General features: G+C 45.0%; 1 protein-coding gene across 1 annotated transcript; it reads right to left on the reverse strand.

Moving 5' to 3' along the window:
* Positions 1 to 7,556: 7,556 nt before the first annotated feature.
* Positions 7,557 to 14,032, reverse strand: LOC103899715 (estradiol 17-beta-dehydrogenase 11). Its single transcript, XM_009280224.2, has 6 exons — positions 13,391 to 14,032; positions 12,625 to 12,756; positions 11,414 to 11,520; positions 9,902 to 10,039; positions 9,511 to 9,627; positions 7,557 to 8,243 (listed from the first exon to the last, which is right to left on the reverse strand). Exons 1-6 carry the CDS (start codon positions 13,637 to 13,639, stop codon positions 8,156 to 8,158), a joined length of 831 nt encoding a protein of 276 aa, XP_009278499.1. The 5' UTR covers positions 13,640 to 14,032; the 3' UTR covers positions 7,557 to 8,155.
* Positions 14,033 to 14,352: the final 320 nt, after the last annotated feature.

Genomic DNA, 14,352 nt, shown 5'->3' on the forward strand with positions numbered 1-14,352 from the left:
GATGTATAATCTCTGATGACAGAAGGAGGTTACCTTTTCCTGGACGTGGAGAGACATTGAGGCCGAAATCCTGGCGGTCCATTGTGACTGTTCTGGTAAATGCTTTTGCTCTGTTCTGTTAGTAAATATAAAATAACTTCTGTGATTGGGTTCTCTTAAAGATTTGAGTTTAAAACTACACTGGCTCATTGGGTTAGCAATTGTAGAATCAGGAAATGTCTTCTAGAAAATGCAGTTAATATTTATAAAATTGCACTGCTAAGGAATTACATTTTAGGAAATGGAAATCTGATTAGTCTCCTAATGTATTTAAGTTTATTCAGCCATCTCATTAGCTCTGCAACAATAATTTAAGAACACAAAAGACTAGCCTGTGTATGCTATGCTGCACGATGCATATTAGTAGTGAAAGGGACCTCAGACTTCCAAGCATTGGACTGTATCTGAAGTTAGGCAATATAGAGCCTATGGAATTGGAAGTTTCGTAGCAGGATTAGTGATAATATAAAATAATCTACAACAAAAGAATAAAGCCTGGATGGTTGCTACGCTTTGTTGGTTGGTTGGCTTTAAGGGATCTGTAAGACTTCGATACTTTATCTCCTTGCTGTAAAGGCTGACTTATTAAACTGAGAAATGCAACAAATTAAAACATAGATTCTTAAAACTATCCTTTATTGTCATGTATCTTTCTGCTGTCTATTTTTAATATGTCTTGTATCCAGGATTAATGTCAACAAACTAAGAAATAGTTTCCAACTGTGCCCAGTCAGGCAAGGGATAGAGACTTTTTATCAAGCAGGGATGCTTTGAGAACAGGAGTGCCCTCTGAAAAACTAATTTAAAAATATTGCTCTTCCCTGATAGTAACAATTCTCAAAAAAAAAAAGAGAGAGAGAGAAGCAGATATATGACTAAAGAGCCAACTGTGAAAGCTTAAATAGCTGATTTTTTTTTTTTCCAGTGTTACTCTTCAGGGGGAAAAATGAAGTTCACTTGGTCCAAAAGAGAAATCATGACCTGACAGCTCAGAGACAGAACATAAGCTTGGGTGAAAAGGATCTTTGGGTGTTGAGTGACTGTGGCTTTGTGTGCTAAGCTCAACTAAATCAGTATGTGTCAGATATGCCTACAAGGTGAAATCCTGCAGGAGCATAAACACCTACCTTGAGGAGGCTTCAGATAGGGACTGAATGCCAGGTAGTTTTGTCTCGCCAAGAAGGTGTCATGCACTGAGTATAGGTTTGCACTGTGTCACTTGGCATCATCCACAGATCCTCGAGTTAGCTGCTGAATGCAGAACAATCCCTTTCCCAAACATGTTACTACAGAGCTGCACTAACACAGCTGTACCACTGCCAGGCTCCAAGGTAGCAGATAAGCACAGGGCTATCTATATATGCAAAACATCTCTTTCTCAGTGCCTTTGAGCTAGCGCTGAGGTAGCTCAGCGTTGCACAGCACAGACATTATCTAAAACTGCCTTTACAGTTTTGAGGATCATGCTTTAGGATTTGGTTGTCTGCGGCCCATATTATGTGTTTAAGAACTTGAGAGGATCTGTGCTTAATGTAACTGTGTACAGAGCATCCTAAGTTTCATGACTTCTGAGGCTGCAGATGTAAAGGTAGTGTTGTATGTGACAGGGCAAGATTGAAACAATCCGTGGCTTGAAAAATAACAGTCTGAAAAATCTGTGCTGCTGCTTTCTTATATATAGGCCTGGGGTATACATGGACTTACGTCATCCTGCTAAAGGAGAATACACCTCTGTTTGGCACATGCTGCCATTCCTTCCTTTTTATCTGTTCCTTGCTCCTGAGGAGAGAGAGCATGACGTGAGCTCCAGCCACTCTTGCCCCTAAATTGGTTACTGATTAACTGTGTGGATTAGGAACAAAATAATCCTTGTGAGTCAGGAATTCTTTATCTAGAAAATGAACATATAAACAGTGAGTATAAACTACATTCATAATATGTTGCATTTTTGAATGATTCTCAGCTACTCATTCCTGATGTTGCATCCATTACAATTAACAGACATAAATGGAGTATTCTTTACAAAGTATTTCCATGGTCCTGTGCAGAGATACTCACTTGAATCTCAGGAGCAACATAGCTGTGTTAGCTGTAACTGTGCCTCTGTTAATTAGTGTGCTAATGTCAGATTGTTTTTGCTCATACATTCTTTGTCCTTGTGAGGAATAAAGTTTAGCTCATGCTCAGTAGAATATTCTTACTGCACTTGTACTCTTTTGAACTTCCTAAAATGACAAACAGTTATCAAATGTGTCATTTTAAACTGGCACAGTGGGATCCTGATGTGTCCTGTGGCCGACATTAGCTGTGTGGCCCAAGTAGAGCTACCTTAGCCAAACAGAGATCTGTCATATAACAACTAGCCTGTATGTATAAAATGCAGAGCCTTTGTGAAGCAGGATCTGCATCATCATGTCCCAGAGTAAACATTTTCTTTTCCATATCAGAGCCATGGAAATCACATATTTTGTCTTGGTGACTTCATTTTTAAAAAAAAAAGTTTGCATTTGTTTTTCCCTTGTAAAATTAAACTTAGCTCAATTTATCTTCCTCAAAATGTTTTACACTCTTTTTTGTCTGAAAGTATGCATTAAATTCACAGGAACTGACATGTAGCTCTGAGTGACCAAAAAGGGTACTTCTAAGGAAATAACCAATTAATCTAAAATGTTTTAGCTTTTTTTGTTCCATATTATTTTGCTTGCTGTAAATCATGGTGTAGCCTCCTCCCAGACAAGCTCATTAAAATCCCCTTGGAATTGTGCTTGTGTTTAAAAGGGCTCTTGATACCATTTTATGTCAAAGAGAAAGAGGAGGATGGAAGTGGAAATGTGCCACATGAACAAAGTGCTTAGCTGGGAAGAGAACACTGATGATTAGGCTGTGCAGCCAGAACTGGTCTTAACTGCATGTGTGTGCTTTAAGGGCTTTGAGAACTGAGCTCCAGATAAATACGTTTTTTCCCCCCTCGATGTTTTTCATACCAGAGAGACTTGAATTTTGTCTTTTGCCAGTATAATTTCAGTGTAACTACACAGAAATCACTAGATGAGAGTAAATGCAGACCATCGCCTCTGCATAATAATAAAAACCGTTATTACATGATCTTCAATTTTTCACCTCTCTTAGAGTGCAGGTGTCAGTGCTATGAGGCTTAAAGAACTTCTTATGTACTATATTCCAGGTCAACTCTTGAAAAGAAAGCAGCAGCATTTCATCATCAAAGCTATGTGGTCATCAAAAGATTAGTGCAAGTTCCTGCTCAGTGTTCGTTTGGGTTTTTTTCCCATTAGAGATTACCTTGTGATTAGCAAGCTGGTAGGTACTAGTGAACATGAATGTCTGGAATACCTTTATATAAAAACAAGTCACTATTGTCACTGGATTATTTTTGAGCAATGAGCATATCTTCCTGTTGCAACATCTGTTTAACTAGAATGTTTCTTGAAAAACATTTTGATTGTGATGTTTTGGAAAATGATCAGCTACCAGCTATGAACATTAAAAGGCTGAGAACACAGAGAGGAAATAGTTTGCATGAGAGCATGTTTACTCCTAGCAACACCTGGCTTGTTGGATAAATGTAAGCTTATTCATACTCTAATAGAGGTTTTGCAGTAAAACCGCGATCCTCTCAGTGGTGAGCTCCAACTGTAGCGTAAGTACAGAAAGCAAGAGACCTGCCTGGAAAAAAGCAAAATGCATGGCCAGATACTAGATGCAGAATGAAAGAATCTGAAAGGTTTAGGGTACCAAAAATTTGTTTCAGAATGGAATTTTGCAGACAGTTTTGCAACGCTGTGAACAGCCAGTGATCTCAGATGCTTAATTTCAGTGGAGCAGTAGAAAAAACCCAAACCCAAAACCCCCTTTCATTGAACTGCTGGGTTCAGGAATTTCTGTGCATTTGAAATCCATGTTCTGAAATGCTGCCTAAAATTGCGTATTTTATTATGCATACTGGCATTACCTGCAAGCATTAAAATACTATGAGTATTGCCCCAGTCATGAGGTTGGCCTCAGTGCTAGCAGACAGTGGCAATAAGATGTACAGCCATGACTTTCACTTTTAAGTGGCCTAGGTTTGTGACAAGAAACACAATTTGGGATGATTCTCCTAACATTCTGAGTAGAATTCAAGGACTTTGGAAAAATGCAGCAGAGCCAGTCTCCGAAGAAGTACTCTCAGACTTTGCTGAAGAGACAGATCAGGCTGCAGTGCTGTGGGGAGCTTTAATCCATGCTATTAGAAATTCAGTAAGACTCAATGTGACTGAGATGAGCTGAAGCCACTTAGACACTCTTGAAAATCTCACCTATCATGATGAAGACAATAGTTATGAATGTTAAATATTGTTATTAAATATTGTTGTTAAATGTTGTTCTTTCCTCTAATAATGAGCTTCCCAAATTTCAGACCAGTCAGGTCTGCATATATAGTGGAAAAGGGAAACTATCACGGCTGCTCCTTTGTTTTATTTACTGTTGATTTGGATAGTGTCCTCAGAAGGCTTCTGTGTCTGTAAACTTCCACTCCTCTTGCAAAGCAGATGGTCTCACCCACACTGCCTGCCCAGCAGCTCTGTACCCAGGGACGCACTCCCCCACACTATGCTAGTGCATGTGCTGCCAGACACGGTTATGGGCCAAAACTGTGCCAGGAAGCATGCTAACACTTCGACAGTATGGATGACTGCAAAACAGTGCATGAGCGTGCTGCCTGGCCATGTAGCTTACGAACACAGTTACAGGGTTTGTGATACCATAGCTTCATGCCTCCCGTACTGGGGAACAGAGCCTCTGTCAGCTAGCAGGGCAGTCACGGCAGTGGCATCTGCATGCTGGGTGCAGCAGCTGAGGGAACACATAGTGCACCCGGTACATAAAATCCCTGTGGGGTCCTCACACTCCTCTGCTTTCTGAAAGTGGAACAGCTGCAAGAGCTGAGGAAGGAGCTCCACAGACCTCTAGCCAATGTCCCACTGCTTTAGCTGCACCATTGCTCATCTTGTCTGCGGGAGACTGGGTTGACTCCAGCAGAGAGATTCAGTGCTAGACACTTCCTACTTTTCTCTTGGAACTTCGTTCTGTTCTTAATTAACACATCGGCGTTTGGGCCAGACCCTAATTGCACAGCTCAGCGGTGCTGTCATTTTCCTGGCACGGGGCTCCAGTCAGTGCTGTGGCCGAGACGGAGGAGGCAGGGAGGGCAGAGAAGCGCTGACTCCAAGAGACACCTCAGAGGAAGGCAGAGCACGAGGCCAGAGTCACTAACCCGACTCAAGGAGTCCGAAGTCAGGATGTGAGGTATTACTCTTCAAATTTGGGACTTAGCTGTAGGCGCCTATATGAGGCTGGCTCACATAGGCTCCTGCTAGGCACCCACAATGACCAGACTTTGGGATAAGCTTCAGTTGTCTGTTGTGGTCAGAAAGAGAACTGAGAGCCTAGGAGGCTTGATGGTTCAATTCTGTCACTGGTGTTCAGGAGATGCAGGTTTAAATCCTTCCTTTTGTGTCTGTTTCTTTATGCCAGGCAGAAGACTTGCAGTCTCAGGCAACATGGAGAAGAGCAAGTGGCTCTCAGCTGTGACAGGCCTGTCCTCTTAGCAAGAGCTGAATATGTAGCTCAAATAAAAGCAGAAGCAGCACAAAACAGAGAACTTCTTTCAGAGTAGACACAAGACATTAAATCACTGTTTTCAGATTTGGGGGATGCCTCTGAGGCAGGGAAAACAGACTTACAAAATAACCCACTGAACATGCACGCAAATTGGCCTCCTTTATCCTTCAGGACTCAAAGCATGCTTCTCTCAAAAGTTTTGGGGTTTGGAGGGTCTTGGTCAACCCGTGTCTGTTAACTTTTTTTTTTCATTCCCTGAAATTTGCAAATCCCTTCTTTCTTTTCCTTTCTTGGCTACAGGAATTTTGCACTGTGAAGCAGAAGTTCCCAAGCTGGGAACTTGTGCTTTGGCACACCCTGAATGTCCTGTAATATGAACGTTACATGAGCAAAAAGGAAACCGTTTTTGTGTCATTTAGGCTTCCAGCAGCACAAACTTCTTCCTGTTGCCACCTAAGAGCAGGAGGAGCTGGATGACGAGGGCTCTCCCTTTTCTGAAGAACCTCAGTTTACAGAACAACATGAATGCTCAGGTGGGTGGGATGGCTGCTACCCATTTCCAGCTGTACCGAAGGTGGCAGCGTGTTCAGGCCTCCCTTGGATGTCTGTGAGCCAGCAAGTGCCTGGCGCAGTCGGGAGTTGCACAAGTAGGTGGAAAGATAATCTGTGCTCTGTAGAGGTCTTTGACCTGTGTTTCATCAGGTGCTGTTGTCTTGTACCACAGGCCAAAGACCTTTGGGGGTTTAACCTCCTGGTCAGGGTGGGTCCCGTCAGAGCAGGCCGCTAGCCTGTGATGAGGAGCTGTGAGAAGGCTCATCTGGAGCCTTCCCCTGTGCACCCTCTGCCCCCTGGCCTGGCACCTGCCTTTAAGCCCTGGCCTTGGCCCCGGCCCTTGCGTGGGCTGTGGTGTCGGTGTGCCATGCCTGGCCCTGTACCTCGCTGATCCTGATGTGGCTTCCTGGTGTGACCGGGGACCTGCCTCGTCCCTGCAGCCTGGCCTGGTGGTCGGCAGACTCTGGCTGACCCTTTCACCGTTGCAGCACCTGCTCTGCTATCCTTGCTCGGGAGCAGTGGGGCAGCGACCTGTCGGTGTGATGCCTGCCTCGCCCCCACCTGTGGCACCTGGCGTGCCTCCTGCCAAGAATCCCCGCTCCACTGCTCCCCTGCACCCAGAAGGGGCAGAGCAGGGTTGGGAAGGTAAAGCCCAGGATCACACAGGGATGTTCTTGCTGCAGCATCTTCTGCAGTCAGCGAGGCAGTGTTTCAGAGGAGTGGAATACATAAACCCTCAGTCTGGTGCACATGTGTTTCAAGAGGCAGAAGGAAAAGAGGTATGTGGAGGCACATGTGTTATCCGGTGTCTGTATGGGTGTAACTTTGTGCTGTGAATGTGTTAATTAGTCAAAATGAAGACGTATTCAGGAGTTTCCAGGAGTTCAGGCCTTCTCTTGCATTGTACACAGGTGCAGAAGCCCTGTGGACTTCAACTTAAACTTGCCTGCTGCACATGAAAGAAGGTTTTCCTGGCTTAGCATAATCTTGCTCTTTTCTTTAATACACTAGTCTGACTTATGAATACTGAAGCAGACAGAATGCAGAATTTTCATTAGGTTGGATTATTTGCCTTGTAATGCAAGGAGAAAAATAGTCCAACTCAGTCTGCGTTCTCATGTAATAAATCATATTCTCTAGCATGCATGAAATGCAGGAGGGCACCCAGTGATTTGTAGAGAAATACTGCACTGTTTTCACAGGAAGGTGTTTTAAAGGTGTCTGAGAATTGCAGATGAGCAGTGTGAGAAATGATATGGGGAAAGGGTGTATTACTTGATACCGTACTTTAAAAGCACCTCTGGGACCTGGTTATGACTTTCAGTGCCAAGAGGCACCTTTGTGTTAAAGAAATGTATTTATTTGGAATAAGGCATGTTCATGGTGCTAATGCATAATTGATAATCGATGTAATTAGGTATTACATTACATATAAGCCTGTATTATTACAGGTAGTTGCTACAAAAGCACATGAAATTCAGTGTGCATTAGAGCGTTTTTTAAATTTAAAGAGAAAAATTGAGGTGAAACAGGCCATCCACCTCCTCTATAAATTGCTTCTTGCAAGATACCTTTGCTCAGGGATGAGTCCAGATTAACATATTCTCAGGCAATCCCTTTGCACTCAAGTACGCAGCTGTGCTGTCCCAAAGATGGGCTTTGTGGGAATTCCTGTCTGCCTCAGCACTAGGAGATGGAGACGATGTGACATACAGCCAAAGCAGCCCTTTAGACTTCTAGAGCTGCATCTCTGCTTGTTAACATTCCATGTTATGTGGGTAAGTCCCTGCTGCAGGTGTGGGATAAGCCCTTAGGTGTGCTTGGAAATGGTGGCCTGGAAGCATCTGTCTTAGTTCTGCTCTGAATTGAACCAGCTGAACTATGCTCACACATGTTCTGTTTTCACTCGTGCCACTGGGAAATGAGAATCAATTTTTGCTTTTCACTGGGTGCTTCTCTGCCCAACGACTGCATCAAACTTGGCATTGGTCAGCTTTTTCAGAACAGCCACGGCACGTTCTGGAAACAACCTGAAAGAGAGAACTTGAAATTAAATGTGGGATAAGAAACTTAAATTATGGGAAAAAGTGGCACTGCAGGTGAGGGAAGAGCTGGTCTGGGAGCAGAATGTGTGCACACACACAGACTGAGACTAAGACTTAAACCAAGCAATATTTCCAAAGAATCCAGGAAGTTTTAATATTGAACATAGACGTGTGCATTTGCTTTCTCTCCGCTTTCAAAAGCTTATCTGGTTAGTTTGGGGAATTCTTGGGGGGAAAAAAAACCCCAAACGTCTTTACACCTCAAAAAGAAATTTGGGGTTAGACCCAAGTTTTCTGGCTTTCACAAACAAGAAATTACCATGCAGGTGAGAAGAGCTGGTCTGGGAGCAGAATGTGTGCACACACACAGACTGAGACTAAGACTTAAACCAAGCAATATTTCCAAAGAATCCAGGAAGTTTTAATATTGAACATAGACGTGTGCATTTGCTTTCTCTCCGCTTTCAAAAGCTTATCTGGTTAGTTTGGGGAATTCTTGGGGGGAAAAAAAACCCCAAACGTCTTTACACCTCAAAAAGAAATTTGGGGTTAGACCCAAGTTTTCTGGCTTTCACAAACAAGAAATTACCAGGTGTTTCATGAGATACTGTAGAAATTAACTGAAAACTTAATTTAGTTGTTCTGATGTTAATTTTAGGTTTGGAACCTGAGCTCTGATGAAAACACCTCCTCAGCAGAGCAGCTACGCTGTATATTAAAGACATGTGAGAGGACAAATCCTGCTTTATATGGCAGAGCTAAGCAATAGAGCCCTTTTAAAGCAATTTTCCCAGCCTCTGTGACCTCCATCTTTGGTGTTGACATGAAGAAACAAATACTAATAAGCGGTGGGTCCTCAGCTCTGTCTGGAACTTCTCTGAGGCTGCTGTTTCAGAGAAAGTGTTGTTTGCAGGCAAAAGGGAAATCGCAATCTGTGAAGAAAGTGTGTTTTTTTGTTCTCCCCCTCCCTCCCTAGCAGCCTATAGAGCGGTCGAGTTCTCCACCGAGAACAGTTAGCTGCAGAAAGTGGGTCATAATGACCTATGAGAGGACTCAAGAAAATCTTTCTGTGTATGATGTCTGCTGTTGTCATTAGAAAGAATCACTGCACTATTTGGTTACCTTGTGATGTGTTCTAAAATAAAACTTAATTTTGAATCAGAAGTTACAAGTTTGAGGGTTCTACACTCAGCAAGTTATATTTGATACATGTAGGTTTTTTTTCGGTTTTGGGGTTTTTTTTCCTACTTACCTTTCAAGAAGTAAAGCAACACGTTGATTTGATGGAACAAAAATCATTTTCTGGTTGGTCAGTATTCCTTCCATCAGGGCCTCTACAACTTCTTCAATCTCCAAAATCTTTCCAAGCCTACACAGGAAAGTATACGTGTAAGAGCTATGGTGGTAAAACAGGGGCGGTACTAGCTGATGTAGGATGCTTCACATGGGCACAAACTCAGGTAATTCAAATGCAACCATAATGTGGGTTAAATGACACTGCAGATTTTCTGTAGCCAATGCTATATACCGATTTATCTCCGGTTTTATATAGTCAGTTGGAATACAAGGCCTAAAGGTGGGGCTAGTATGTAGTGCCTCGATGCAAAGAAGGGCGGGCAGGAAGGCAGAGTTCTGATAGTTACCTCGTACTGGGGTTTTTGACAAATCCAGTGTTTATAAAAACCGGACAAAGACACGTAGTTTTTATTCCGTCCTTTCCCAGGGTAGACAGCTCCTCTGTCAGAGCTTTGTGAAATCCAACTGCAGCAAACTTGCTTGAACTGCGGGAGGGGGAAAAAGCACAAATGAGAAGAGAAGGCAGAAATACTATTTCTAGCTTTCTACAAAGGGAAATGGCCTAAAAGATCACACAGTACTGACTAGGAGGCAAAAAGAAAATGTAATCCAGCTGAGAAGAGAGGGCAGGGAATAATTCTAACCTTCCCTGTGCCAGAGTGTAGTGCTGGATTAGATATTGCTGCTTGGGGGAGTAATTGTGGCATGCAGAGTGGGTGTCTTTCAGAAAAAGTTGCCTTAGCTGCAAACAGACAGATGAACGTCAGGAATTCTTAGAAAATGGTAACTAATGTGCCTCAATCGATGGACTTCCCGTTTTTCCCATGTGAGAAGAGTCTCAGAAGGAACGCAGCCTGAATCTCTAAAATTAAGAAGGATGGGCAGGGTAGAAATGGAGAACAACCCTCTACTGTTTCTCGTGCCACACAGGAGCGTCTTGTGACACTCGCGTGTGAGTTTTGAAATAGAGGAGCATTATGCGTGCAAAAGTTGAGGAACTTACTGCCACAGAAATTGGTGCAGGCCAGGAGTATAAATCAACTTCAAAGAAAGTTGAACCAGAGAATCAGTTTACTGACTGCTGTTGATTTGAACAGTGTAATCCCAGTAAAATCCCTGGCTGGGGAGTTCTCACGTTGCCGACAGCGAGCGACTCTCTAAGAAGGAGCGTTCCCAGGGGAAGATTGCTCCGCCTGGAGCTGCTATTATAGAGGGCTAGATCTGACACAGAATGACAATATGCAATCTAACAGCTTTTCTGTTCGTGCACCGTGACTCGAGTGCTTCTAGTAGAAATAGGCAATGCATCGACCTCTCAGTTGCATCAGTTAGGTTGCTCACAACACAGTAAGCATCGTCATGTTTTTGCCTTCTGAAAGGTAATTTTGCAGTCAAAAAGCAATTTTATCTCACGATGGCAGAAGTATTTCTATACACTAGTCACTACCACAATGGTAGAAAGATCAAAAGCTACTCATTAGGGGTTTACTTGACAACACTACAACAACTCACAGGAGTGCTACTTTCTAAGAATGACAAGGGAAGAGGATACCTTTTTTGCCAAGCAAAAGTCTGGATCAGTGAGGGAGAGAAAAAAGAAGCTTGCATTAGCTGATGTGTCACATGACTATTCCTTCATACAAGCATTGCTCCTGATTCAGTCAGAGCTCATAAGCAAATCGGCAGGAACTTCCAGGCATCCTTAAGTGCTGGCTGTTGTGCTCTTTTCCTCCTTGGCATGGTCCTTTGGACGTACCGTATTCAGCAGGAGGACTATTTCGGTTACTCTGTGCTTTCTGATGGAGAAGACGCAATTAAAAATAAAAAAAATGAAGAGAGCCGATTTTAAAATCACTTACCAGTAAGCCACCATGAAAGAAGTCACAAAATGACCTGCTGCCGAAGCCACCGTGACAACGTGACCGTGGTTGTTGTTCATCATGGTTGGTAGAAAAGCTCTTGTGGTCTTGAAAGTCATGGAAACCAAGAGGCAAACATGGGGGCGGGGGTAGAGGAGGAAAAGAACAATGTTTTCTTAGGCAGATTCAACACTGACCCTGAAGTCGACTATAAACAGGAGCCGATTCTCACATCCTTCCTGTGCCGCTTTTTAGGTTTCAGGTGTCAGCGGCAATGCTGCCAGTGTCTCACCCCAGCACGTACAATAAAACACTCGCTCAGCAATCTGTAGCATCTCTTTTCTTCTGCTGCAAACAACAAGTCCTTAACAGCTGAAACCCTCCCACTCTGTAACCCCTGCTGGCAGCTGCCCTACCCCAGGGGTCAGCTGCAGGCATGCCAAAGACCCAGGGCTCAGCTCTGATAGGGCCCAGCTGTGTCACCTTGACTCAGGCTGCTGGGAGAAAGTCCGCAGAGAGATGAGAGAGGTACAAAACACGAGGAGAGGCGGGGTTGATGATGGGAGACGGGCTCAGAAGTAGCTCAAGGAGACAGGAGGGAAGGTGGCGACACAGCGAGGTACAAACCGCGAGGGGAAGAGCACCCAGGGAGATCGGCTGGGCTGGTGGGTGCAGTCAGGGAGGGGCCAGGCCTCGCTGTGCCCTGCAGCTGGGCTGTGCTGGGAGCTGTGGGGCTGGCCCTCCCCTCCCCTGCTCTGCCCGACCCGCACCTGCCAGGCCCTGCCTGGCCATTCGGGCCACGTGCCGGCTGCCCTTTGTGCGGTTCAGCCGATAAAAACATTGCTTTGTATGTTTCAGCTGTGTATCTTCTACTTGCAGGGTCTCGGCGCTATGCTGCAGGTGCCGAAACTACCCGATGCAAAGAGAACCCTAATACACCTCTGACAGAGACCAACCCATGCTGCAGATGAGGCTGCCACCGGCTAGCTCACGCAGAGGAAAGAGAGAATGAAAAAACTGGGCCAGGCTCAGATCAGCAAGAGGATAATCAGGTTTCCCAGCAGTCAGTCTAGCTGGGTGCCCCTGTGCTATACATGTCCGAAAGACGCTTCTGTAATTCACTGGTTGCTGAAAATAATTGTTAGTCTAACTATGCCTCCTCAGCAACGCTCCCCAAAAAACGTAGGTATGAAGATGGTAGTGGCCCTTACCCAGATGTGAGCAAGAATGTTGACTTCAAACATTCTTTCAATCTGGTGGTCCTGAGTCGAGAGCAGGTCGGCAGCTGTAATCACGCCAGCGTTATTCACCAGGATGGAGACATCCCCAATGTCCTTTTTCACCTTTTGGACAGAAAAAAGCCCAGAAAGGTGCGTGTCATTAGTTATCAAAAAAATGCAAGGCTGTGGAAGATGAGCGACAATTTAATTCTTAACGTTGTTCCTTTTAGGGAGAGGAAGATGGCGCCACATTTCCAGATGTGGTAGGAACTGTGCAGTAGTACCATGAAAGCTGGTTTAGCTCTGATGCTTCTCCCTTAATTACTGCCAGTATTTACAGTCTTCCACACGTTGCCCACAGACACAGTATGCTCTGCGTACTCACAGTTGGGACTATGGACGTACAGACTGTTTTGAGCCAGCTGGACCATATCCTTTACAATAAAATGTTTCAAATGTCCCCAGTGTTGTCTGTGTGCTGTTCAGGAAACTAAAAAGCAGAAGTTCCTTCAGGAGCTGGAAGCCTAAAGAGCAAACTTGGCAACAAGGCGCGATACGCCAGAGCCTCACAAAAGAGGATGAGACTGGCTGCGATCTCGGAAGTGCTACTTCACTCTCCGTACAGAAAGCAGCCAGAAGCGGGGAGAGTCCAAGGGCTGGCATGACTTGTGTACAGTACCTCTTCTCTTGTTTGCCTGACCTTTCTGAAAACCGAGCACGTTTGGGTAAGCCTTTGGACGTGCCCCTGCTCCCCTACCTTCTCTGCAGCGCTGTAGATTTCCTCCCTTTTGCTGCAGTCCACCACGAAGGCTTGAACAGTGGCTCCCAGCCTTTCGCATTCTGCTGCCGTGTCCTCGACGCCATGCTGTAAGAGGCAGAAAAGACAGACATGCATGCGCAGCTGTACCCTGCCCGCGTGTCGCTGCTCGGGCATGGCGGCAGACCAGTTAGAGGCTGAAGATTTGTCCTGATTGCATAAACGCTGCCAAGCCCTGGAACGGTTCATGGCTACCCAGGGAAATTCAAGCTGTAGCCGGGGTCCGTGGGAGGACTAGTATTCCGACCTTAAATTTCAGACCTGCGTAGAGTGACCGCCACAAAGGGAATGTGGCAACAAGAGTGAGTTTGCCTTGGTAAAGCACACGTAGCTAGGCTGCAGAAAGGGGGCACTCGGTGACTTTCACAGCACGGCAGGCAGACACCGTGACTGTAAGCAGAGCTCTTGAAACACAGGCCCAGCTGACGCCCCCGAGATACGAAAAGTGGCCCTATGCGTTTCTGTATTCACAGACTGGATGTGAGAAGAGAAGTGTGCTCCAAAGTGCACAATGTAGAGAGACGCTTCTTGTGAGAACAGCGTTTGACACACACAGAAGCTCCCCTGTGTCATTATTTATCAACCCACTAAGTGAGGGCAGAAGTGACTTTGCTGTAGCCTTGTCCCCAGGTGCCAGAAAGCCATGCCAATGGGAACCCGTGCAGTGAAAAGCCCCAGTTCACAAATGGCCTGGGACAGCTCAGCACTTGACAGAAGCTGTGCAGGTCCCTGGGGTGGGTGACCGGGCAGCTCCACGCAGCCCCAGCTGCTGCTTAAGGCTGATGGCCCCCAGGAATGAGGCCTTTGTCAAGGCAGTTGGATTGGGGAATCATAGAATCATAGAATAGTTTGGGTTGGAAGGGACCTCTAAAGGTCATCTAGTCCAACCCCCCCGCCGTGGG

This window comes from Aptenodytes forsteri, unplaced genomic scaffold, assembly GCF_000699145.1.
Source record: "Aptenodytes forsteri isolate BGI_AS27 unplaced genomic scaffold, ASM69914v1 Scaffold227, whole genome shotgun sequence".
NCBI lineage: Eukaryota > Metazoa > Chordata > Aves > Sphenisciformes > Spheniscidae > Aptenodytes > Aptenodytes forsteri.

Coding starts and splice junctions, on each gene's coding strand:
- LOC103899715 (XM_009280224.2), bottom strand. CDS start 13,639: ATGAACCGTTCCAGGGCTTGGCAGCGTTTATGCAATCAGGACAAATCT. Junction 11,521..12,624: donor ACATTCTTGCTCACATCTGG/GTAAGGGCCACT, acceptor ATGACTTTCAAG/ACCACAAGAGCTTTTCTACC. Junction 8,244..9,510: donor GTTGCTTTACTTCTTGAAAG/GTAAGTAGGAAA, acceptor TCTCTCTTTCAG/GTTGTTTCCAGAACGTGCCG.